At 36.9% G+C, this 27,682-nt stretch overlaps 2 protein-coding genes across 2 annotated transcripts in view; both read right to left on the bottom strand.

Moving 5' to 3' along the window:
* Nucleotides 1-10,269, bottom strand: part of LOC141376513 (uncharacterized) — a 214,091-nt gene extending 203,822 nt beyond the window's left edge. Inside the window, exon 1 of the mRNA XM_073916269.1 lies at nt 9,848-10,269. The gene's annotated coding sequence lies outside the window, so the exon portion shown is untranslated. The remainder of the gene's footprint in view (nt 1-9,847) is intronic.
* Nucleotides 14-27,682, bottom strand: gtpbp3 (GTP binding protein 3, mitochondrial). The gene is given in 9 exon segments (NM_001020769.1): nt 14-292; nt 3,232-3,531; nt 6,291-6,456; nt 15,285-15,428; nt 19,864-19,936; nt 23,953-24,155; nt 26,369-26,455; nt 27,192-27,433; nt 27,513-27,682. Coding segments are annotated over 9 exon segments (1,503 nt in total). The 5' UTR covers nt 27,569-27,682; the 3' UTR covers nt 14-60.

Raw genomic sequence — 27,682 nt, 5'->3', positions numbered from 1 at the left:
ATGACTTCAAATGTTTGTGTCTGATTTTTATTTAAAAAATGTACACCCATTTACACTGTTCTACTTCCCAATACAGAAGTCTCTGAAAATGACGTCTAATATTTCCTCAGGACTAACTCTACCAGTGATCCTGCCCAGGCTCAAGAGCCCCAAACGAAGGCCTTCAGCCGCCAGCGCCAGGTCCACATCCCTGTACTCATGATACTGCTGTAAAGCCTCAATGCTCTTCTGCAGGTGAGTCCGGTGTCGAGTCTGAGTCAGAGTCGGGCTGCCTATCAGCGGGTCACCACACCTGCAACACACACAGATCTGACTATCAGTCATGTCAAGTATGCTTTATTTCTTTATTAGCCAAAAAACCATAGATGTGACCCTGGAACAAAAAAAAACAGTCTTATTGACCTTATTCTGCAATGCAGAAGTGTGTTGGTTTTTCCAATTATTTAAGAACTTCCGATTCAGTTGCCTACGGGAGAAATGACTAGGATTAATAAACGAGAAACACTTTAAAATAATGGTCTATTAGTTCATGTTATTTAATGTACAGTTGAAGTCAGAATTATTAGCGCCCCTTTTTTTCCCCAATTTCTGTTCTGTTCTGGGAAGATTGTTTCAGCACATTTCTAAGCATAATAGGTTTAAAAACTTATTTCTAATAAAGGATTTATTTTATCTTTTCCATGATGACAGTAAATAATATTTTACTACATATTTTCAAGACACTTCTATACAGCTTAAAGTGACATTAAAAGGCTTAACTGGGTAATAAGGTGAACTAGGCCGGTTAGGGTAATTAGGCAGGTTAATGTATAACGATGGTTTGTTCTGTAGATAAATTAATAAAAAATTCGCTTAAAGGGGCTAATAATTTTGTCCCAAAAATGTTTTTTTTTTAATTAATAACTGCTTTCATTCTAGCCGAAATAAAACAAATAAGACTTTCTCCAGAAGTAAAAATATTATCAGACTAACTGTGAAAATTTCATTGCTCTGTTAAAAATCATTTGGGAAATATTTAAAAAAGAAAATAAAAATCAAAAGGGGGCTAATAATTCTGACTTCAACTGTATTTACTAACAGGAAAAAACAACCAGTAAAACATTTATTATGGTATCAGTTCACCTTTGTTAACATTAATGTTAATTAGGTTAAGTAACGTTGGCTTATGTTTACTCATAAGCACAACTTTGGGTTTTAATAATGCATTAGTAAATGTTGAACTATGATTAATAAATTCTAAAATCTAAATATAATCTAAAGGATTATTCATACTTAATGTTAGAAAATGCATAAACTAATGGACCATTATTCTACAGTGTTCCCATAAAAGGCAGAGAACCGTCAAATTACTTGCTCTACAAACAAGTGTTCATGATTATACATAAAAAGTAAAATAATATAATACAAAATCATCAGTTTGCAAGCAGGAGAATGCGCTGTCTCTAAAGTCTCAAAATCAATGGAAGTGAATGAGACGGGAAGTTTTCAACCAAAAAGATTCCAGCTGTGCCCCCTCATACTTGAAGAATAAGGTCAATATTGCAGGGGTATATTCTTAGCAATATCCAAAAATACATTGTATGGGGCAAAACTATAGATTTTTTTGTCCTTCAAATATTAAGCTATCAATTTAAATAAAAAAATATTAATTTACATATCTGCAGACCTAGTGCACATTTATTAAGCAAGAAAGTTTCATTGACTGGTTTGGCGTGCGCTGAGATGTGGCGACGACACACTTCTCTATAAATGATTTATTTTAATGTATTTTCCCCATGCTTTCCTAAGGGATATTGTACTATGTTGTGTCTGACATTTTGTGTGTTGTGAAATGACCTTTGTGCTTTTTCTGTTCTCGTCAATGTTATTGTTTATTACATTTATTACATTTCTTTAAACAAGAAATAAATAAATATATAAATATATACAGTTGAAGTCAGAATAATAAGCCCCCTGTTTATTTTTTCCCCAATTTCTGTTTAACGGAGAGAAGATTTTTTTCAACACATTTCTAAACATAATAGTTTTAATAACTCATTTCTAATAACTTATTTATTTTGTCTTTGCCATGATGACAGTAAATAATATTTTTCAAGACGCTTCTATACAGCTTAAAGTGACATTTAAAGGCTTAATTAGGTTAATTAGCTTAACTAGAAACCTAAAAACCCATTTTGAGGTCAGTATCATAAGGCCCTATATATATAAGCTATATATTTTTTCAATAATCTACAGAACAAATCATCGTTATACAATAACTTGCCTAATTAACCTAACTTGTATTATTAACCTAATTAGGCCTTTAAATGTCACTTTAAGCTGAGTACTAGTATTTTGAAAAATATCTAGATTAATATTATTTACTGTCATCATGGCAAAGATAAAATAAATAAGTTATTAGTAATTAGTTAATAAAACTATTTTGTTTAGAAATCTGTTATACAAAATCTTCTATTCATAAAAGATCCCGTGAAGTGCTGTGAAATATGCACTTTATTCGATGTTTTCGATTTGATGTACAGGTGGGTGGAACAGATTAGCTCCTCCCTTTTACAAAAACAGCCAATAGCGTTTAGTTTTTAAATCACTGCTCTGCCAGTCAGAGTGGTTGAGCTCGAGCGCATCAAATGAAAAGCAAATGAGAAGCGTCTTGAAGGGGGCGGGTCATGTCAGATGCTAGAGAGCACTTGATTGGTCAAGAATTGTCAAGAAACTTAAATATGAGGTCACATGAAATAAAGTGTTGCTCGATTTAGGCAGAGGTGACACACTGGAAGCTTCAGATGTTTATATCAGTTTTATATTTTATAAACGTGAATTTTTGGAGCACACTAGCTTATAGATATCCTTTAAACTAACAGACTGATACTAACATCTAAAAATTATATTTTAATTTCATGGGACCTCTAAACAGAAATTGGGGAATAATACAGGGGTCTAATAATTCAGGAGGGCTAATAATATAAAGAAAAAAAGTTCCAAAACCTGTAGTGCATCTACTAAAGTGATCTTTAAGCGCACTTTAAATGTATCTACTAAAAGTATCTGCAATTGCATTCATATTTCTCCAAAATCTAGATTGTTATTGTGATTATTTTTGCTATTGTTGTTATTATTTTAAGCTCATGAATGGTTGTGTAAGCGTTTCATACTGTATATCATACTGTGCATGACTAAAATAGCATTTATACTGGAATTTGAGGTGTCATCTGCATTGATCAGTTCACTCACAGGGTCTTCAGAGTGTTATGCAATAGAGTCAGGAGCTCCTCCAGGCCATCTCTGCTGTGGCAGGACAGAAAGCATGCAGAAGGAGCATCAGAGAGCTCCTGAAGGGACGTCTGGATGCTGCGCTGCTGTTCAGCAGAGACCAGGTCACTTTTGTTAAGGATCAGGATGTGCTGCTGCTGCTGAGAGGAGCGCTCCAGGATATTCTTCAAGTGTCCTCTGAGGAAAACGGGCACATGCCGGCGCTCAGAAGGAAGCTGCGTCAAGTCCACAACCACCAGAGACAGATCCGCCTGCTCCACCCTGCGGGCAGCAGAGGAAGCTCATGTCTTAAGTCTGTTTCCTGAGCCTGGTCAGCATCTTACCACCTCTGACCTCACACAAACAAAGTGGCCACTTCCTGTCTATTTTTTTTTGTGATCAGTTTTTATTATTTTTCATACACGCAGTGCTCAGCATATATGAGTACACCCCTCACAGATCTCTCTTTTACATTCAGATTTTGTAAAGGATGTTTTGAAATATGATATTTGTGTATATACATCAGATTAGTCTGTACCAAAGACAAAACTGGAAGTCATCTGAAAAATAACCTTAAAGATCACGGTCCAAAAATGTGTACACCAAAATTATTTTGTTGAAAAGTTACAAAACATTTTAAGAATAAGGAAAGGAAAGATCAAGAGAAACATTCATTCACTCATTCATTTTCCTTCAGGCTTAGTCTCTTTATTAATCAGGGGTTGCCACTGCGGAATGAACCACCAATTTATCCAGCATATGTTTTACACGGCGAATGCCCTTCCCAGCTGCAACCCAGTACTGGGAAACACCCATATACTCTCAACTCTCAAGTTTACGCCCACTTATACACGTCGGCCAATTTAGCTTATTCAATTCACCTATTTGGACTGTGCGGGAAACTGGACCACCCAGAGAAAACCCAAGTCAACACGGGAAAACATGCAAACTCCACACAGAAACACCAGCTGACCCAGCCGGAATTTGAACAACTTCTTACTGTGAGGCAAGTGTTTATAGACTTAACCTAGCAAACATCTACAACATATTTAAGGCTAAATTGTATTTATGTTATCTTCATGAAAAATAAATGATAATTGTTTTTGATCCCATATGGTAAAATTATGCAATATTAAGCAATATCTTGTAGATCCTTACTGGGTTAAATCTATAAATGCTTGTCAAAGTTGAAGGAAAATCGTCTAAAATAGGCATAAATAATAAGTTTGACTGGGCATTTATCAAGAAAAGTGAATATCAGTAAATAAACAAAATGCCAAAACAATAAATTAGCTAAAACATATTTCGAATAATTATTTTAAACATTATTTTTTCTACAAATACATTTTAAGGATATTCTGAAATGTATTTAATAGCATTTAATTTATTTATTTTAATAATTTTCATTTCTGTCAAACAATTCACAATACATTTTTGTTTATTAATGTTGAAAGTAAACATATTTTTGGTTTTAAAAGCCTCACAGTTACATTTATTAAGGATATATTTCAAATATACTATGGTCAGAAAAAATACAGTATGAGATAGGGCAGTGGCATAAAATCGGTATCAGTATTTATTGACCGAACACCATTGTCAATAACGATTTTTAAAAAAGTTTGGTATGAAGTTTCGTTATGAAGCGCTATATTTTTATTGTATGTAGCTGCTAAGAGCACGCCTTAGAAGGAATGCCAATAAGCGTAGTATAAATTTGTCATTTCTAATTATCTAATTCGCGCACATTTTCCAGGCACACCCAGTTGAAAAACATCTCAACTTTTCCCGAATGCCGAGAGCGCACCGTGATTCATGCAAGTAGAACTAACCAATCTGCTTCACACTTTGTATGGAATATACACATTTCACTAATAACAGTAGACTAATTACCTCTGACAAACACAGCGCATCCAAACACTGCAGCGCTTTTTACTTTTCTCTTTGTGTCAGAGCTGCAGCAATGGTTTGTCCATTTGTCATCCTTTGAGAAAACGGTTAATGCTCGCCTAGTTATATGAGAGACGCCAAAAGAGCGGGAGCATAAAGCGTGTAGAAAATGGTGAAGGAAACCACGCACATGACACTTCAGGCCAGAATAACAACACATGCAAAAATGAGTGTCGTATAGCAGCAGTGAGGAGAATGTAAATAAAAAAGCATGTCAGGATGTCGCCAGAGTGGCTTTTTGGTTTCTTTTCTTGTGCATCCCAGCCACGAGCTCCCCATCTGAAAGAGTATTTTTGCATAGGGGTGATGTAGTCATTCAACTTCACAATTTGTAATGTTGCAGTATGTATTTGATGGTTAGTTCTTTTACTTGAATACTCAGATTTGATTATGATAATTAGTTTGGTTTACAGAGTTTGAGGTTTACTGTATCATTATTATTGACTCTTTACAGATGTTGACCTACCTTTACCATTGCACACACTGTGTAACATTTTATTATCAAGTTGAAGAGTTTCTTTAACACTTATCTTTATTTTATTATAAAGAGATCAGATATTTTGTTTCAATATTTTTGTTTTTGACTAATAGAGCTATTTGTCCAAGTAATGTTGGTAAATTAAAATAAGGTGGTTAAATAACAAAAAAAATCGTAATATTCCTAAAAGTACTGTTAAAAATATAAAATAAAAAAAATCTGTAATTATCGCTATCGAATAACATAAAATATGATATCATGATTTTTTTTTTTTTGGAATGTCGCCCAGCCCTACTATGAGATATCCTGTTAAATCAATTTTAAACGGACTCCTCTATTACAGCAAACATTATGTAACTAAATGGTTTTGCGTTGCATAATCTGCAATGTTTACTCAATCATGAAAAATGAGACACACTCTTGCATCTAATTGTGTGAATAAACAGATCGTTTCCCCTCACAGGGTACAATGTGCAACACAAAAAACCTCTTAAGGGATATTTCCCCTCGACGGGCCATTTTTGGGATGCCAATATTTATCACTTTGGATTGTTTGCACAAAAATGCCTCTGTTTATTGTACCTTGACTTTCCCACACGTGTCCGTAAATACATACCGCTGCCGGGCGCGCCGGACGCCCTCCTGTTCCACACTGTCACTGGTGTCCCGTAGTCCTGCTGTATCACTCAGCAGCACAGGATAGCCCCCGATGTCCAGAGGGACCTCCAGTACATCTCTGGTGGTCCCGGCTGTAGGAGACACTATGGCTGCAGGACGTTGGGCTGCAGAGAGTGAAAGAACATATTTAACCCCATGTTGTCCTTCAGTACATGAATAATGATGTGTTACTATGTAAACTAAACATTACTTCATTATTAACTAATGATGAGTTAATGCATGCACTAATAATGAACTAACTTTAACTACACTAGAGTTTATGTGTGATTAAAGGCTACCTTAATTACTTGTTAGTACATGATTGTTTGTTAATGTATTTATTACCACATTAGTTTATGTTTAATTTAAACATCATGAACTCATGGTATGTTAATGTAAAACTATATCATGACTTTACTCAAAGGGGTACCTTATCAATAATCCATTCTTAACTACTCATGAACGCTTATAAGTAATGACGTTACATAATATTACCTTTCTAAAGTAGCACATGTAACTTAAAGAAATGCATTACTTTAAAAAAATGAGTAATACTATGTGAGTTACTTGTAATGTGAGTTACTTTTAGTTTTTACTTCGCTTGATTGGCTTTTACAAAATATATTGCGGAATCATGACCTTAGCCATGCAGGATGAATCACACACTCACACTGTGCTGTGAGGGAACAGACAGTCAGCTCGCACATATCATCATCAGGTCTCTCATTTCACAGCAGATAAGTCAGTGTACTGTTCTAATTGCATTACTTAGTTACTTTTATGGAAAGTAATGTTGCAATATTGAGTTACTCCCCTAAAAAGTAACTGATTGCGTTACTTAGTTACTTTTTATGGAAAGTAATGCATTGCAATATTGAGTTACTGCGCCAAAAAGTAACGCAATTAGTTACTTTTTGGCGGTGTAACTCAATATTGTAATGCATTACTTTCAATAAAAAGTAACTAAGTAACGCAATTAGTTACTGTTTTAGAATGTAACTCAATGTTGTAATGCATTATTTTCTAAAGCAACTTTCCCCAGCACTGCTCATCCAGTGCATTTTCACTGAATAACAATGGAAAAGTGTTCTGTGTGGATCCTTTTTGACTCATCAACAGGATTCAACAGGAGGGTTAAAAATTACTTCAGAGGATAAGGAGAATAACATGGTACAATATCACATTTCCCCTATAAAAGCTGAGAGGTTTGGGGTCTCTAAGACATGCGTTTCTTGGACTTTGACTTCTAAGAAGTGTATAATTTCTCAGGATGGAGGGCAGAGGGTTTCTTCAAGTGACTTCTAAAAAAAAAAAAATCAAGATTGACTATATTTAAAAAGTGGTGACTGTAAGAACGCAGAAAACAACACAAAGTTCACATCCTGTAGAAACACGAGAAGCAAATATTGTGCATGTACAGGAACATACACATTTTTAGATGAGATAACCCTGGGTAACATGTTCCTAAAAATGGAGCTTAAAAATAAAGTTACAGTTCAGCACTCTTGTAGAAACAACAATGCTTCTGGATGTACTGGTAGCAGTTAATTTACCCAAGAGTATTGATATTATAAATTTATGGCTCAGTCTCTTCGCCAGAATCCATGATGGTACAAACTTTTCTTTCTTTTTTTTTTTTTTTTGCACCAGTTAATTATCCACGAGTGAATTTTAAACATTAGATCATTTTAGGTAATCATCATTTATGATCTAAACTTAGTGTTGTTTTGATTTTGACGTTAGTCAGCAAAGTTACATTTCATCGCGGGTAACACCATTTAGATCCCGTTCTTTACATCAAACACAAGTCAAAGTACTAGCAAGCACGTCAATGCCTAATGCAACAATAAAAAAAAAATTTAATCAATAATGTTAGCACATATTCCGTGACATGTCTAGGAATTCCAGGACCTATGCACAAGTTTTGGCCCTTGGCCCCCTCAAATTCACAGTGAGCCATAACAAACCTCTGGCGGCGTATTACATAAAGTTTCTAATCTCTGATTTCTTATCTTAAGTCTTAACTTAAGATGTGAAATATTCAATTAGGAGAATTAATATTACAGAGAGGGCAACACGGCGGCTCAGTGGTGGAGTGTTGCATGTTCTCCCTGTGTTGGTGTTGTCCAAGACCAAAGACAAGCGCTATAGGTGAATTGGCCAAACTAAACTGGCAGTAGTGTATGTGTGTGAATGAGTGTGTGTGGATGTTCTCCAGTACTGAGTTGCAGCTGTAAGGGCATCCGGGTCACACTTTATTTTGATGGTCCGTTTGTTGAACTTAAGTTACATTACAACTAATTCTCATTAGTTTCTAAGTAGACTGTTAGGTTGGGGTTAGTGTAAGTTGACGTACGTGGAAAGTCAGTTATAGTCAGTTAAATGTATGTTGTAGGAGGAGTATCAACAGACATTAAGCAGACAGTCTACTAATACTCAAATGGACCATCAAAATAAAGTGTTACCAGCATCCGCAGCGTAAAACATGTGCCGGATAAGTTGGCAAATCATTCCGCTGTGGCGACCCCTGATGAACAAAGGGACTAAGTCAAAGGAAAATGAATGAATGAAATATAACACACAAAAATGCTGTTCTGTAAAAACCTTTTGTACTAAATGTGGTCCTGACTGAAATTGATTATTTAACAGATATGATAAGACTTTAAAGTTAGGATCTTTCTGTAATACTCGCCCTGCATGGACCCTGTGCACTCTGTCCCCCTTTTCAACATTTCTAAAAGTAACTCATCCTGTGTCATTGATTCTACACTGTACAACTCACTTTAATAATTACTGAAACAGCCCTGTTCCTGAGCTCTGTTGTAATCTATACCGTGTGGTTAAGGTTTCCAGAGCTGCTTGGAATAGACTAAGATGCGCACCACCCTTTCTCCTGACACTTTCACAGACTCAGAGGGTCCTGTTTTGAATTTAGACCATCCCACTGTGATTTCTTCCAGTCCAGACATGGATCTGCCTTCCACCAAATTCCCCCGAATTATGTGTTCGTCCTGGCGTCTAAAATAATAACTTCTTTCTCGTCAGTCAAAATGAAATTAAGATATTAAGGGGGGAAACATGCAGGATTTTTCCCCATGTAGTGGACTTCCATGATGCTCATTGGAATGAACTTTAGCTTTAAATGGCTCAAAATGATCCCAGACAAGGAATGAAAGTTCTTGCTTAGCGATGCAATCAATCATTTTCTTACATTTGACAAGATGTAAAATAAGTCTCTGATGTCCCTAGAGTGTGTATGTGAAGTTTCAGCTTAAAATATCACACAAATAATGTTTTAGAACTCTTCGAAACTGTCCCTTTTATGCTTTGATGCTAATTCTCTCATTTTGGTAAAATGAACTCAAATGGCAGACGGCGGCTTCTCACTCAGGGCTGTTTATGCTAATGAGGGAGAGATTGTCACTTATGGGCGGGGCTTTCCCACTCTGATGACACGTACAAAGAGAGAATGTCAATCAAAGTGTTTCAGAATCATTAGAAGCCGGTTATATTCACAGACTGCTGTGTTTAAACTATAGGTGGGCATAGATTAGTTTTTATCATCTAGATTAATCTCACTGTAATCTTGAAATTAATCTAGATTAAAATGGCTTATTTGAATTTTGCCGAAGACATTCAGAATATGTGTGCTACCCAAATAATGACTAAAAGTAAGTCTTTGAGAATGGATTTCTCAAGCCAGGTGGCGCATTAGACCAGGGCCTCATCTCCTGTTTCCAAAATGCATCACAAACTGCTTGAGAAACTGTTCTACTATGATAATTGGTGATGAAAATAAATGAAGTTCACTATGATGTGCTTGTGTTTACAAAGTGTTTATTCAGTAAACATGAATTTTGAACTGTCGGCCTACATAAGCTCAAAACAGTGATTTTTGATTACCTTAATCCGACTAAAGTCACAACTGAACTAAACAGAAATGGAATTAAGACATGTGGAGTATGCAGATATTAGTGGCATTATTGAAGTAAACACTCCAATCAAACTATTACCGTCATTTAGGTCTTTGCGCCATATTTTCAGACAAAATCCACACACGCGGCTGTCAGTAAAGGGCCGCACACACGCACAAACACATCGCGAAATGCAGAAGTTTCTTTCTTTCCATTCATCGTGCGTTATTAAATTCCATAACACTCTCACCAGTCCTTCCTCCTTATTTGCATCTAATACACCAGTTTGTTACGGGGGCATGAATGAAATGTTCATAAGTGAATGTGAAACTGCCGAACTGCAGTTAAAGTCGCCCAAAATTACAGGAAACTCTTACATGAAAGCACTTCATGTAAACCCCTTAATAATATTATTGTCTATTACAGATGTCCATGTAAACGTAATCAGTACTGTCTTCGAAGTAAGTGATCCAGAAGGGCGTCTTGCTGATTTGATTCAAAAGGGCACTATTTTGTCAGACGGCTCACTGGTCAGGTATACATCCGCGATAAAATATCAAAGTGAAAGTCATTAAAGCTTGCATAGAATAGACCCAGCTCCCAACTCAACTTTGAAAATAGATTAACAGCGATTTTTTTTTTTAATCGCCCAATAAGAGTCTTGCGTTAACGTTAATGGACCGTTACTAGTTTAAACCCTTTTCAAAACTGATTTTTGCCTAATAGGTCTCCTTTAATTTAAGGAATGCAATTTTTAGCCACAAAACTCATCTAGCATTATAAGTCTGCATGTTATCTGCAATAATTCTGCTTCTTTTCATAGACAAAATAAAGTCAAAAATACATTACTAGCTACTGTTAACTGATTGTCGTGGGTTGTTTTTTTTATTTCATGGGTTAAAAATTTGACTTAATGCATCTATTATATTTATATGGCTGTGTTGGAATATTTTACACTAGCAAATGAATATTATACCATTGATTAAATCTGTGCTATAACCAAAAATAACCGCTTTAAACCAGTGCAGTGCCTTGCAGGGTTTTTTTTCCTGAGCGGATGAAAGTTGCAGAAACATTTGACTGGTTTATTGTGTAAACGCGTTCTATTTTTTGCCATTCTGGTATAGACTGGTATTAAAGTATGCTTCCATATGTCCACTGGAAGGAAGAGGCCAGTTTCACTCAAGTGCTCTTTGTGTGAACTTCCTTAAAGAGTTCAGAAACCTTATCAATTATCAAATGTAAACCTCAGAATCTTCCAGTTACTTCTCTGCAAATGTCACTTCTTCTAAGCTAAGGCACAATTATTGAATTCTCCTTCAGTTTTTAGCATACATCTTAACTGAATTATCAAAATGCCTAATTAAACTCAGACTGTTCAGGAAGTGACAGCACAGAATGGCTATTGCAGAGCCCACCACTGTAAGCCGGAGCGCAAACAATAACAGGCCTGATGAATGTGGGGTAATTCAGGGCAGGAAGTTCTGTGATATCCAAACATCCCCCTCTGCTACTGGAGAGGCCAGAGGTCAGAGATAAACGTCATTAAGGGCCGTACGGTGTCACTTTATGAGTGTGCATGAAAATATGTACATCTATCACCAGCATTAACCTTCTGTCCTAGGACAATGAGACACGGTTGGCTCTAAAATCTGTTTAACCACCTTTAAGTAAAAATACGAGATTCTTACACAGCGGAATTCTGATTTGGAGCAGTGTGGGAAAATGAACAAAGGAAGTTTAAGCAGCAGCAGAACAGGAGAAACAATACGTCTTAAAGTTTAAAAAGCTAATCAATATTGTTTTCGTTGCATATATGGATTTCTTTGGTTGTTATCAACATCAGGTCAACAGCACCTTTAAAAATGGTGACTTGTTGAATGCTTAATTCCCCCACTGTAAATTATGATTTAATTATTTGTTATGTGTTTATTTTTTAAAACTGAAATACAATCATTTATGTGATGTATATCTGAGTGAAATGAGTTCTAGCATGAAAAATTGAGAGATAAAGTCCTGATTTTATCCGCCAGGACTCCCAGATGTTGTCAGACTTGCCAGAGAGAAAGTAATTTTAATTAAAAGATTATAAGGAATCATACATTACAACAATAATAAATAAAAATAATAATAAATTCTGCATGCACTGTTCCATGAAAATAAGAACTGTAAATATGGACTTCATTATGACTTTAACTCGGTCACGATACATCTGTTCTAGTCACAAACAGCTGGAAAAACAATGCTAAATGCAATAAAAACTAAATTGCTGCATAGTTTAAGCAAATAAAAGTCCTTTAGGGAGGAAAAAACACTTCCCATATCCTTTATTTTGACATCAAAGGCTGGCCAAATCACGCCAATGCCAACACGGCTGCAAAACATGACCTTAACCTTAAAAACCATGAACCATGAAAACAAAGAGAACTATACAACAAAAATACAATATAAATAAATTAATATAAAGATAATAATTACCATAAATATACATTATTACTCATTAAATATATGCATACTATATACATATATTTAACCTTAATACATAAATAGATTTCAATAGATTTCACTGTGATTTTCTTTTTTTAATAATAGTCTTCTATTTGGTCTCCACACAATATCAAGTGTAAAGCATAGACAGATCTGAAGTTCTGAGGCCTCATGTATCAAAGCTGCGTACGCCAGGTTTCACGCTCATAATCGCTCACGTTTGGATTTACTAACAATGAACTGAACGTGGGAATGTGCGCAGCTCCACGCCAGCTTTATGGCTGGCGTATGCACATTTTTTGTGCGTGTCTGTTTTATTTCCATTGGCGACTCCTAGAGGCAGTTGTGTTAAATTACTCTCTACAAAGTGTCTGAGCCTTGCAATGGCAGCTGTATGAGACGGGTTCATCTAGCAGGTATATAAGGTTTCCATACCATACAGTTGACCAGCTAAACATTAAAGCACAATTTGCAGCAGTCGCCTGTTTTCCCAATGTAATCTGAGCGATCTACCGCACGCACATTGCAATAAAGACACTATCTGAAGATTTGCATGCGTGAATCAGAAACATTTCCATTCAATAAATGTGCAAATAAAATTGATGCACAAACGTATTAATGATTCCTACTTGTCTTTCTCGTGATAAATAGTAGGCAAAATCTGATATGTAGCGGGGGAAAAAAGAAGAAAGAGTTCATCAGATGCTGGATTCGAACCGAGTTCATGCTTGAACGTGTCAAAACATATTGACATGCGTCTTACGAGCTGCGCCACTGAGACTGTTATAAGTACTGCAACATTTTACACCTATAAATTACACTATTTCTTTTTTAATTCACTCAGTGCGATGTTCAGACCATAGACTGTAAAATATATGGACGTAGTATCCGTGACATCACCCATAGGTTTCTGAAGAGCGCAAAAGAAGCCACAAGTAGGCGCGGCCAACCGTCGCCATTTTGGTCACGCGTCATCACACCCACGGCGGGATACCAAACATGGGCAAAGAGGCGGAGAGTGAGCGGAGCTACAGACACCTGCTGGCATTTAGCTTGGACCTGGTTCAGACACACTTTACTTTGGGAGAACACTTAATACTTTATCACCTGTGACTCGTTTGTATTCTGACCACTTGTGCTTTGTTGTACACTATATTAATAAAGTGTTTAGACTTTTAAAAACACTGTAGTAATACATTGAGCCACTAAACATTGTTCTTATGACGTTTTTCAACAGGAGGAAAACGCAAATTACTTCCAAACACTTCAGATATAGTCTGTGTTAGTTAATGTTAGACTATTGATGAAATCCAGCATAACATTGTATGACAACGCTTCAGATGACTGTTCTAGAGCCTACAGCTAATCAATACGTCAGATTCTGGAGTGCATTACAGCTCTAAATATAAATATAAACGATAAATGATCTTAAATAAAACAAATACATGTATAGAGATGGTATATAAGTATATAACTTTACTCACATGGGAAACGGAGGCCACGTGAATGGTTTGTGAGCACAATTAAGTTCACTCAGCATCCCATGCCATCTAATAATTGTAGGAAACAAGTTCAAAAGGCAGTTGACTGTGTAAAGCCACATAAAACAACACAGAAATATGATAAATATGCCGAGTTCAGTGGCTAATCTGCCGGATTCAGCTGAGGTGACGTGACGGCGACCAACGAGACCTAGCTGTCACTCAAGTGGCCACGCCCTTAATTATGCAAACTTAATATAACTTAATATAAAGGAAACTGATGAGTTATAAAAAAAATTCACCCCCCTCACAGTTGTCATGAAGGGTGATATTACCTGTATTAACCAAAATCTTTTTTGTACCAGGCTGTAAACACCTTTTTTTCTGCTGTAAAGTTTGCCATTCTAACAGTTGGCTCAATTAAAATTTGCTCTGTTTTGGAGCCAGGAGCGGCCAGGACTAGCGGAATTTTGGATGAATTGCAGTTTTAGTTACTTCCGTATTGGCTTCCTGAGGGAGAGCGGGAGGTTGCCGCTTGGTTCAGAACCAACTGTGTTAACCGCATCAGCTAAACTTTCCCACTCTATTTTTTTCTTTTGTTGTTAATTCCGGAGAACAAACTTGCAAATAACACCGCTTTTCTCCGGTCTACCTCCGAAAGCAGCGCCTCCAATTCACATTCTGTTCAAAGTTTCTCTTTTTGCTTGCTTTTGCCGTTGCTTTATCGTTGGGTTTTGCCAAAGTAGAGTCATTAGCATATTCATACAGGGGAGGAAGCAGGGAGGGGTTTTGTGCTCGTGCATGTTGTGCTCAGTTTCACGTTCATTCGGATGTACAAAAGAATATGCGTGAGATTCGGCGTACGCAGTGTTTCATACATCTGATTTTTTTTCTGCGTACGCACATTTACAGCTTTGTGCGTACGCAATGTTTTAGTAAGATTTCCACGCAAGTCTTCGTACATGAGGCCCCTGGTCTGTATGAGTCTGGGATTTTTGTGTGACATGGTATTTGATGTAAAATTTCATGTAACTGTATTTTTTGTCACAAAGACAAAGGGATTAATCTTACTGAGCAGGTTGAGTAGGCTGCTTTTGCCAGCGTTGGTGCTTCCAGCGATGACCACATGAACCCCGCTGCGCAGACGCTCTCCTCTGCGCTCATCCGAGAGGTGGTTTTCCATGTCCGTCTGCAGCTGCTGAACGGCTCTGTCCACTGCAGATAAAACACTCAGACTTCACAAACTACATCCAGAGACCTCTTCACACTCAGAGTTATTATTGATGTTGCAATAATGAAATGTAAAAATTGAAATGAATAGTGACAGAACGGCTTCATCTTTAAATATAACTGTATTTGTGACTTTGCGATGTTTACTAAGTATTTTTGGCTCATTACGACCTTCAGAAAATGAAGTTTGAAGTTTGTTTAAACTACTTATTTAGCCCTTATGTGCTGTTGGGGATGTGCATGTTGGCCCTTTGTCATCAATTCTGTTGATCATTTTTATGCGCAGACGATGTTGTTCTGTTGGCTTCAACGAACATGGATCTTCAGCATGCACTGGGACAGTTTGCTGCCATGTGTGATGAGGCTGAGATGACAATCAGCACCTCCAACTCTGAGGCCATAGTGCTCCACCGGAAAAAGGTGGTTTGTCATCTCCAAGATGGAGTAAAGTCCTTACCCCAGGTGGAGGAGTTCAAGTATCTTAGGGTTTTGTTCACGAGTAAGGGGAGGATGGAGCGTGAGATTAACAGGCGGATTAGTGCAGGGGCAGCAGTAATGCAGTCGATGTATCGGTCCAATGTGGTAAAAAAGGAACTGAGCCGAAAGACAAAGCTCTCGATTTACCAGTCAATCTATGTTCCTACTCTTACCTTCGGTCCGAAAGGTAAAGATCTCATATACAAGCTGCGAAATGAGTTTCCTTCACAGGGTGGCAGGGCACATCGTTATAGATAGAGTGAGGAGCTCTATCACTGGGGAGGAGTTCGAAGTAGAGCTGCTGCTCCTCCACATCGAGAGAAGTCAGCTGAGGTAGCTCGGGCATCTGTTTCAGATGCCTCCCCAAGGCCTTCTCCAGGCATGTCCCACCGGGAGGAGCCTCGAGCGAGACCCAGGACATGCTGGAGAGACTATGTTTGTGAGGATGCAGATGTTTGATCACAGTAAGGTGATACCCTGTTTATGGTTATGTCTGTCGGCTGGCCTGGGAGAGCCTCGGGATCCACTGGAGGAAATGGAAGAAGTGTCTGAGGTGAGGGAAGTCTGGGGTTCTCTGCCCCCGCGACACAGCCCCGGAAAAAGCAGATGAAATTGAATGAATAAATGAATGCTGTCGCTGATGCTTTCATCCACTCAGTGGTGATTATAAGTCTTTATTTGGCCATAGCTTTTTCTGTGTTTCAGCTGACAGAATGATTTTGGTGACAAATCTTATATTTTGAGAAAATGCTTTGAATAAAATAACAATCAACAGATTTACTACCATTTCATTATTTTTGGGAAGACAGCATCCACTAATCTAAAAATGCATCAGATAAATATATATATTTTTTTCTTTTGCATAAGTGAACTTCAGTCCACATTTACTGTTTATATTGAAATAGATCATTTTCTGTGTTTTATTTTCACCAAATCAGTGACATCATTTGTAAACTTAGCAATTAAAAAGTTAAAATCCTGTAATGTTTTAAAACATTGGTAGTTTTACAGTCTTTCTCAGTCGCTTTGGTGCATTTCTCACAACACTATTTACATTTGCACAACAGGTCATGCATTTCTCAAAACTGTTAGTCATTTGTGCACATCCTAATAGCAGTTTCTCATTGCTTTCAACAAATTGCGAATGCTTTCGGACATGCATCAATTGCTTTCATACAACTCTCTGCTGTTTATAACATTATCATCTGCTTATGTCATGTCAGTCACAATGAACTAAACTTGTAAATGCTGAATAGTCATTCCATATAAAACGAATAGTCCTCATTTCATTACTTGAGTCATAACATACAAAAATGTTAAACTTGATGTCAAAATGTCAAGCAAACTTTATAAAAAAAATTTTTAAACTTTATTTTCCTGAAAATGTCTGTAAAATTTAACAATTTGATAAATGATTTACAGACCTGTGTATTTTGCAGGTTCAGGTCCAATATGTACTGCAAAATTGCTTACAGTCGTGCACAGTTCAACCCAAAGGGAGTTTATGTTTGTTGTAAATAAGAGTGTGTTTATTATTTTGCACAATGCTGTGAATAAAGTAGGATTGTAAAGAGCAAATGCAGAATAAAAATGTGAAACATACATATTCAGTGTCTTGTACTCAGATACCTCACTAAATGCAGTGATGTCTAACTTTAGTGTAGTTTTTAAATGGCTATGCAAATAGTATATAGTGCTGTCTTGAGCATTTTCAGGACGTGTCGCCAACATCTGACTTTTTTGCATTGAAAAAATGTCCAGTGTAAACTCATAATGAAAACATGACAAAGCCATTTGACTATCCTGTTCATAAACAATGGTGTCAGCACTTTTTATTTTGATGATACTGACACTTTGATTGACATGAATACTTGCTTTTGAGGAATGAACTATCCATTTTGAGCATGTGACGTGCTTTTGCAGGTTATCAGCTAGGTTTTGCAGTTTGCACTAATTGTTTTGAGAAATGCATTAACTGTTGTGCAGAAATGCATTGGTGTTGTGAAAAACGCACCAAAGCTACTGAGAAAAACTGTAAATAGGACTTAGGTTGTTTAACAGATTTATGCAAAAAAACATTTACAAATATTTATCTGATGCATTTTTAGAGCAGTTTAATTCAGTGGATGTTTTCATCCTAAACATCACAAAAGGGTAGTACATTTGAACAGTGCACGAGGGTTAAAATGAGCTGAAACAACATAATTTTGGAGGTTTTTTGGGACAACATCATTGTTTTTACAAATGCAAGTGTATTGCACATAAAACAATTACGTTTTCCCATCCAAAAAACTCAAGATTTGTTTTGTTCCAGCTCATTATAAATAAGTAGTCCAACTTAATTGCAAAACTTTTTTTTTTCAGTGTATACAACTCCCTCAAGTACCTGTATTCTGGTTTATTTCAGAAAATTCCAAAGCACACTTCAGCTTTTTTTAAAAACTGAAGAAAATAATCACATAAGCGTCACATCATAAAAAATAAACAATATAATTCAGTTCAAAAAACATATTTTGTCAGTTTAATTACTCAAATTGGTTCACGAATCATGCTGCAATGATTCATTTGTGAACTGGATCGATCCATTTGCATTTGTTCTTGAATTAACAACTCACTTTCCTTTCACTTAGTACCTGATTTATCCAGCCTGATCTCACGAGGAAACATAAGTATTTTAAGTCTTGTCAGTTTAGTGGCTAAATCGTACGAATTCGTTCAAGTTCAGTCGTATGAAAATGTACGATTTTAAAAAAGGAGGTGTGGCACCCAACCCCACCCCTAACCGTCATTGGGTTATGAGCAAATCGTACTAAATTGTACCAATTAGATCGTACAAATTCATACTAACTAGTCACTGAATCAAAAAGTTACGAATTGCTGTGAGATTGCATTGGATTTATCAGGGGTTGCCACAGCAGAATGAACTATTAATTACTCTGGGATATATATAATTTTTAGGGGCGAATGCTCTTCCAGCTGAATCAACAACAATCAATGAATATATATCTAATTAACAATTCACTGAATTCACACGCATGATTTAAAATGAGAATATTTATTCAGATTGTGAATGAAAATCATATTTAGGCCCCAATGGTCAGCTCTTTGTGAACAGAATTTGCTGTAAATATATTAAAATGTTAAACCTACTGTCATGTTCATACTTGAGAAGTACTAGTTTATCTTTTTAAAGACATCAAATAAAAGTAACAAATAAAAGCCCATGCACTATATAATGACTAGCGTCTGTTTGTGTGTTTATTTGTGAATACAAATTAGGTTATATTTATTTTTGCATATGGGTTTATGATGTATCTGTCATTTTTACTCGATTGCGATGTTGAAAAGTCTCTAAATGTCATTAAGCTAATTCTCGGTAACAAAAAAATATTTACTGCCAAATAAATACACCTTCAACTATCAGTACTTTTACTTTTAAACACTTTAGTACACAAAAAAAGTACTTGTACATTTTTGAAAGTAAAATGGAAAAGCAGCACCTCAAGTGGTTTTATCTTATATTAGGGTATCTTTACTTCATACTTTTAATTTGTGGCTTTAGCAGACTAATCGTCTATCAGTGGAGAGGAAAATCTATTTTTCATTACCGTTCCAGCCTGTGTGTAACTCTCAGAGGAAGGAGATTGCCTGTGACAGACTTGTTCCTTGACGCACAATGAAACCCTCAAATCTCCAGAGACAGACACTCTAATTTAGATATAACACCCAAACATCTGAATAAAGCTGTACAAGTGATGGCACTGGAGATGCAGTGTCTTTAAGGAACTACAAATGTGTCTCATGTTGGCTTCTGAGTGTGCCTTTGAAAGATTTTGATCTCTGAACAGCTGCTGTGGTTTTTCTGGGGTCAATAACAACAGGAAAGCCTCACAAAATCTGATGTGGATGAATGTGATTTTAGTGATCCGCAGAGGACGCGTACCGTCATTCAAGACTCCATCCTCTATGAGTTCATCCTCACTGAAGTCGATGAATGCCTCCACGTGAGCCAAGCACTATGAACAACACACACAAAAACACACACATAAAAAACAACCTCCAGAGAATGTTGTTTGGAGATTTACTGATGTTAGGAAAATTTAATAAACTGAATCTAGAAGTTAAAGTGAAAGCTTTGAGGAAACCTGTAACCATTGACTTCCATAGTAGAAAAAAAACTATTGACGTTACAGGTTTCCATTTTTTTCCACTTTTGTTCAACAGAAGAAAGAAACTCATAAATGTTTGGAACCACTTAAGGCAGAGTTAATGAGTACATTTTAGTTTTTGGGTGAACTATGCCTTTAAGAAAGTAATTTTCTTTACCTTTGGCACCAGTAAGACTTTTTTTTTTAGAAACTTCAGATAGTACCCATTAAATGACTCGAAAATAACAGAAATACAACTCTGCAGTTACAAAAATGTTTAAAACTTAATACAAAAAAAATTACGCTTTCCATAAAACATTAATCAAAGACTTCTGAAAGATCATGTGACACTGCAGATGGATAGATAGATGGATGGGGGGAGAGATGGATGGATGAATATATGGTTAGATGAATAGACAGACAGACAGACAGACAGACAGACAGACAGACAGACAGACAGACAGACAGACAGACAGACAGACAGACAGACAGACAGACAGACAGACAGACAGACAGACAGACAGACAGACAGACAGACAGACAGACAGACAGACAGACAGATAGATAGATAGATAGATAGATAGATAGATAGATAGATAGATAGATAGATAGATAGATAGATAGTCAGAAAGATAGACAGACAGACAGATAAATAGACAGACAGACAGGACAGACAGACGGATGTACAGATAAACAGACAGACAGACGGATGGACAGACAGATAGACAGAAGAATCGACAGACAGATAGACGGACGGACGGACGGACAGACAGATAGACAGATAGACAGATAGATAGATAGATAGATAGATAGATAGATAGATAGATAGATAGATAGATAGATAGATAGATAGATAGATAGATAGATAGATAGATAGATAGATAGTCAGAAAGATAGACAGACAGACAGATAAATAGACAGACAGACAGACAGGACAGACAGACGGATGTACAGATAAACAGACAGACAGACGGATGGACAGACAGATAGACAGAAGAATCGACAGACAGATAGATAAATGGACGGACGGACGGACGGACGGACAGACAGACAGACAGACAGATAGATAGATAGATAGATAGATAGATATATATATATCAAGAGATATTGCATATTGCTAGCAACACAAACTTGAAATTGTGTGAAAAGCTGAAGTTCTCATCTTTTCTCTGTTTATATTTAGCGTCTAAAAATCAAAGCTCCCTACAAAACCTTTTCAGGACATCTGATAATGTGTTTGTGACCGAAAACAGCTCCTTCCAGGCGTCTTTACACAAACCATGCGCTAACATCACACTGGTCCTGAGGGCTGTGAAGGCTTGGCGCAGACCCAGCTCAGGATGTCCTGTCTCCTGTTCTCCGCTCCTCACTGACTCAAGCAATCAGCACGCTCTCGCAAACAATAGATGGACAGAGGGACGACAAGGCCCAGTAAAGCAGTAAATTCTGCAATTATTTAAAAGGCCCTAAATAAAAGAATAACCTCCTCATATAAACACACTTACAACAAGTACTCGTTTATGTCACATTAACAGCCAATTCAGACTCTTGAACTCTCACTAAGAAGGAAACCCTGACTTTCCGCTCACCAAAGAGCAGGAATTGATCTGAACTTGTTAAAGTGAAGCTGTCCAGATCTCTATAAATGCCCATAGACCATATATATATATACAAATGAAGAGGTCAAAGCCGGAGTAAGGGCCTACTCACACTATGCTTTCCAAACCATGCCCAGGCCCGTTTCCCGGATCGTTTGAGAAGTGTGACTGCACTGATTCAGGCTCAAGCACGGTTCACTTGGCTGGCCCTGGCCTGGTTGGAAGAGGTGTGCCTGAGCGCGGTTCACTTGGGCTTTGGCGCGGTACGCTTGTGTGTGGGTGCAAAATGTCCCTAAGCCCAAAACTTAAAGCAAGACGTGACTTTTAAGGGGCTGTTTCATATGTGTTTATTAATCATTCTTACTGTTTTAATGAACGCAAACTGTCAAAGTTTATTATAGATGCAAACTCGTCACTGCATCACAGCTGCGCCTTCAGCAAACCTCCTCCTAATACCTGCAGCACGAGGACTTTAAGATTGTTTATGAGCGTCAAAAGTGGCGGATCAGTTTGGCGAAATATTTGAAAGCGTGTCAAAGCATCCCAAACGACTAAAACTTTATAGCTAAAGACATCTCCACTGTGCTGAGCGAGAGCACTTCTCTACTGAACCGCAGCTGGCTCTCTGCAACTCTCACATGGTCGCCCACTGAAGCTAAGCAGGGCTGCCCGATCAGTACCTTGATGGGAGACCACAAAGCTAGGTTGCTGCCGGAAGTGGTGTTAGTGAGGCCAGCAGGGGGCGCCCATCCTGCGGTCAGTGTGGGTCCTAATGCCCCAGTATAGTGACGGGGACTCTATACTGCTCAGTGAGCGCCGTCTTTCGGATGAGACGTTAAACCCAGGTCCTGACTCTCTGTGGTCATTAAAAATCCCAGGATGTCCTTCGAAAAAGAGTAGGGGTTTAACCCCGGCAACCTTGGCCTCTGTCCATCATGGCCTCCTAACCTTCCCCATATCATAATTGGCTTAATCACTCCGTCTCCTCTCCACCAATCAGCTGGTGTGTGGTGTGCGGTCTGGTGCAAAATGGCTGCCGTTGCGTCATCCAGGTGGATGCTGCACACTGGTGGTGAATGAAGAGATTCCCCCTATGTGTAAAGCGATTTGAGTGCCCAGAAAAGCGCTATATAAATATAAGTAATTATTATTATTATTATTATTAATAGTCCATCATCGATGACGTAAGCGTGCTCAGGCCCGAATGTAATGCAAGTGCGGGCCGTCGGGGGAGACAGGAGGGGGGACAAGTATGCTTTGGCCCAGTTCAAGGCAACTGTACATAGTGCGAGTACGTCCTAATTCAGAGTACAAAAGTACCACATTCTTCATTACAAACTTCGCTCACAAAACACTAAACCAGTTTTTTTTTTTTTTTTTTTTTTTTTGTAGCACTGAATCTCATCTGTTAGAAAACTATCAAACACAGACATACACTAAACAAGTTCTACAATGTACAGGTATACACTGTATCATCTATCTGGAATTTCCTGTCCCCTTATAGATAGGGGCAGTGCTATGGTTTGATGATGGGATGAAATGCTGGCCACGTCCGAAATCGCCTACTACTCTAGTATGTGAACTTGAATTTCCTACACGACTGTTAGGAAAGTACTTTCTATACAGTATGAATGTGAGTGGTAAGGATGAAATATGAATGTACTGCAAAAATAAACAGGTAAAAAGGGACCTATTAGGCCATTTTTTCCAGATGTAAAACAAGTCTCTGATGTTCCTAGAGTGTGTATGTAAAGTTTCAGCACAAAATACCACACAAATAATGTTTTATAACTCTTTAAGACTGCCGCTTTTCAGGCTTTGATCCTAATTGTGCCATTTTGGTGACTGTCGCTTTAAATTCAAATGAGACTGTGCTCCCAGCCCTTTTTTTCAAAAGAGGGCGGAGCTACAAATGCATATGTTTCAGCATAGTGGCAGATTCAAAAACAAGAGTAACATCCTATGCTAATGAGGAAGAGATCATCACTAATGGGCGGGGCTTTCCTCCCACTGATATGTACAAATAGAGAATGTCAATCTAAATGTTTCTGCAGACATAATTAGATATAATCATCTAATGAATACATTTTAACTATTGTAAGCTGGTTATATTCACACACTGTTGCCACAGAACTGTGTTTAAACCCCTTATTGAAGTGATTTTTGCATAATAGGTCCCCTTTAATGCTATTTAGATTGACAAAAGAATATTTTGGCTTGCACAAAGATCAGATCGTAAAGTATAGGGGAACAATATGAGTTATTACCGATCAGTCTATTACTCACTCGTTTAAGCTGATCTGTCCAGTCCTGGTAGATGCGGCCCAGGTCTCCTGCCATCTGCCGGAGCGCCTGTCGTCTCTGTGCTTCTGTCTCAGCATGGATCAGATCACTAAGACCTTCAACTTCAGTAAGATCCAACTTTCCAGCGTAAAACGCCCGTCGGGTGAACTCACCTGCCTCTGCTGGCCGCAAGCCAGGCAAACTCCCTGAAACACACACAAACAAGGACACACTTATATACAAACACTTGAAGAGCATCTCTTCCACAACACTGCCTAAAATGTTTAATCATATTTAAACATAACTTCAGAGTCAAAAAGTGTGTTATGCTTTATTAACAAGAACTAGCATATGTAGTTTGATTTGACGGTATCACTTTATTTTGAGGGTGCCATTGCACATTTTGTTGACTAAAAGTTGCATTGCAACTACTTGCCAATTACTTCTCATTTGAGTATCAGTACACATTGTTGCCAACAATTTCCAATGAAAAGTACTTAAAGCCTGCCTGAAAAGAAGCTAAATGTTGCCAGATGACGTCACACACTAATTTGCATATCAGTGACATCATCAGATGGTATCTGACAAATGTGAGCCCGTCATGTCTCTTCTCTCTGAGGCTCCGTGTATTATATTATATCAAAACATTACATCCAGATGCACAATGAATAGGTTTTTATTAACATATTACTTTGTGGGATGATATCATTGCGTAATCGCAACTCAAAACTACATCTCTGTGTAGTATACAAAATAATGTTTTCTCACACTGGTCATCGCAGCAAAAACATTATTTGAAATCTGCCCTTTAGATTTGTATGAAAAATAGAGTTGACTATTTGTAAAATACAAACACTTTTTGATAAGAATTTTATATTTTTAACTATAAAACTGCTAATAAATAGTTCCATTCTTTTAAACAATCCCAGCTTGTGTACTTACTCTTTATACCTTGTCAAATGAACACATTTGTGAAAGTGACAACAAATTTAGCACTACTGGAATTTATTGCTTCCTAAATTACCAACAATTATACATGTTAACAAATACCAGTAAATTAACAGTTATGAAAAACAATCTGAGCCAGCGATTTACTCTTTTAAAATTGCTAAAAGTAGCCAAATGAATGTTGAAAATTGCTAAATTTCTTGCTAGGTGTTTTTTGAAAAAAAAGTTGCTAGGGTAATATGAAAAGTTGCTAAATCTAGCAACAAAATTGCCAAGTTGGCAACACTGTTAGAAGACTGTCTGCTTAATATCTACTGATACTGCTCCTTTAACAGACATTTAACTGACTATAAAAAACTTTGCAAGAACATGTCCACTCACACACCTTAACCCCAACCTAACTGTCTACTTATAATCTAATGGGAATTAGCTAGCATGTTGATAAATGTAACTTAAATTCAACAAAATGTGTTAAAGGGACCATCAAAATAAAGTGATACCGATTTGACAACAAAAGCATTTCCCATGCCATGGATTAAACAAGTAAAAAAATAGTGCTGGGTAAAAATGAATCGTGATTGATCAACTAATTGTGAATCGAGATTAAGTTTAACTGTGTGTACTGTGTATTTTTAATATGCATATATAAATACACACATGCACATATATATATATATATATATATATATATATATATATATATATATATATATATATATATATATATATAAATTTATTTGAGAAAATGCTTTTTTACATCGAGTAAGTAATGTACATGATACAAATTATATATACATTTAAATATCTATGCAATAAAATTGTTTTGTGTCTATGCATGTGTGTGTATCACATTATGTCAACACAAATTTTTAATTTGGATGTGACTAATCGTGATAATTCTTTGCCCAGCACTAAAAAAATAAAACAAAAGGGAGGAGAGGGTACCTAATCATCAATTTACATCTAAATATATTCTACATAGATCAAATTTTTCATAAAGAGATGTTTACTTTTTGTAAACTTGCATTTGTAAATGTGTACTTGTGTAATTGTGTATTGTAAACTGTACTGTGTAATTATATTGTAAATAATACAATTAAATTTATAACAAAAGCAGCATATTTTAAAGAGTGATCCTTTAATACAGCACAAAATCAAAAATGTTTTAAAAAGATTTAGAGCAATTAAACTTCCACATTATTGTTTATTATTATATGATGTGCAACTGCTTCAATAAAGCACAAAAATGCTATTTTACATGAGTAAATACATCAGCTGAAGAAACAAAAGCTAAACATTTGAAAGCCCAAAACAGATGCTACCATCTAGTGCTCAAACGATGAATCGTCAAAAGGCTGTGATCAGCTGCAGTCATGTATTTCTGATGATTTAATAAACATTTAAATAGAATTTATAGACAATACTGTACTTTATTCAATTACAATTTTGGATCAAAGAGGTTTAAACATACCAAGTGCCTGCAAGACCCCGCTGATGACAGCAGGACCACCGTGAATGTGGAATTCTGCACTGTCCTCTCCAGTGAAACTAGCGGGACCTGAGAGAGTGAAACAGGTCAGATGGTTCAATAGCTCGTTTAAACATTGTGGTTTATTCAGTAGAAACATCTATAAAATCTTTTTCTTTAATTATTACTTTTATTCAGCAATGAAGCATTCAAATCAATCGAGAGGGGTCTGGATGCAGACCTTGTGCAGATGCAATCTGAGCTGCATGCAATGCTTTTTTAACGGGCTCCACCCCTAACAGTGAAGTCACTAGCTCCATTGAGTGCAATGTGTCTGACATTTTATTATTACTATAACCTTTATTTTACTATGAAAAGCACATTGAGATTAAAAATCTGATTTACAAGAGCATCCTTGCCAAGTTTTGGCAGAATAATGTTCACATAGGTTTAACAAACAAAAACAAATAACAAGTAACAATTATCCATCAAAACACACATACAATGAAAGATAAAAACTATTCTGCACATTTACAGGCCAATGTTTCAAACTCCAAATCATTTAAAATCTTTTTAAAAGCATGTAGTGAAATCAACTCTTTAAACTGCAACCTAGTTTGGAAGTTGCAAAAGGTGCTGCATATTTAAAAGACTGGAGCATTGGCTTCTGAAAATGCAGATTTAGAATTATGGGAAACAATTATTTTTTTTAACATTTTATTGTTAAAGGGGCAAATGAATGACATTTATGCAATGATATTTAACAAAAATACACTTGTTCTACATTTAACTTGATGATATAATTGAGTTAAGGAGCCTAAATCACCTGGAAACCATAGGACCAGGCCGCGGTCCAGCAGCTCTTTGCTCTGCGGGTGGCTGATGCTGCGGAGGCTGGCAGTTCGAGGCGCAGGGAGGCTTCGGGTCAGACGGCGAACAGCGAGCGCTGAAGCCGGACCGCTGACCCGGACCACCGCCACCCCACACTTGCCCTGACCCGACGACAAGGAGTAGATAGTGTCATCCCCAGGCCAGCCAGAACAAAACAGCCTTTTCACTAAAAGAGACCTGCCAAAGAAAGAAGCAGTCATGTATGATGTAGCTATTACTGTAACCGAAAGCTAAGTGCTTATGAATGGAAAAAGACCTTGAGACAGCAATTGAGACAGTACTTCTCCTCAAACAACAACTTATAAAATGCATGGTAATGGGCTCTATGGAATGATGTACAGGTTTATTGTACAAATCATTGTTAAACGCTTATTATAAAGCCGTTGGGAGTAACGAGCGCTCCACGTGAGTTTAAAAAGAAATGTT

This window comes from Danio rerio, chromosome 11 (assembly GCF_049306965.1).
Source record: "Danio rerio strain Tuebingen ecotype United States chromosome 11, GRCz12tu, whole genome shotgun sequence".
NCBI classification, from domain to species: Eukaryota; Metazoa; Chordata; class Actinopteri; order Cypriniformes; family Danionidae; genus Danio; species Danio rerio.
This window is presented reverse-complemented; position numbering and strand designations above follow the sequence as displayed.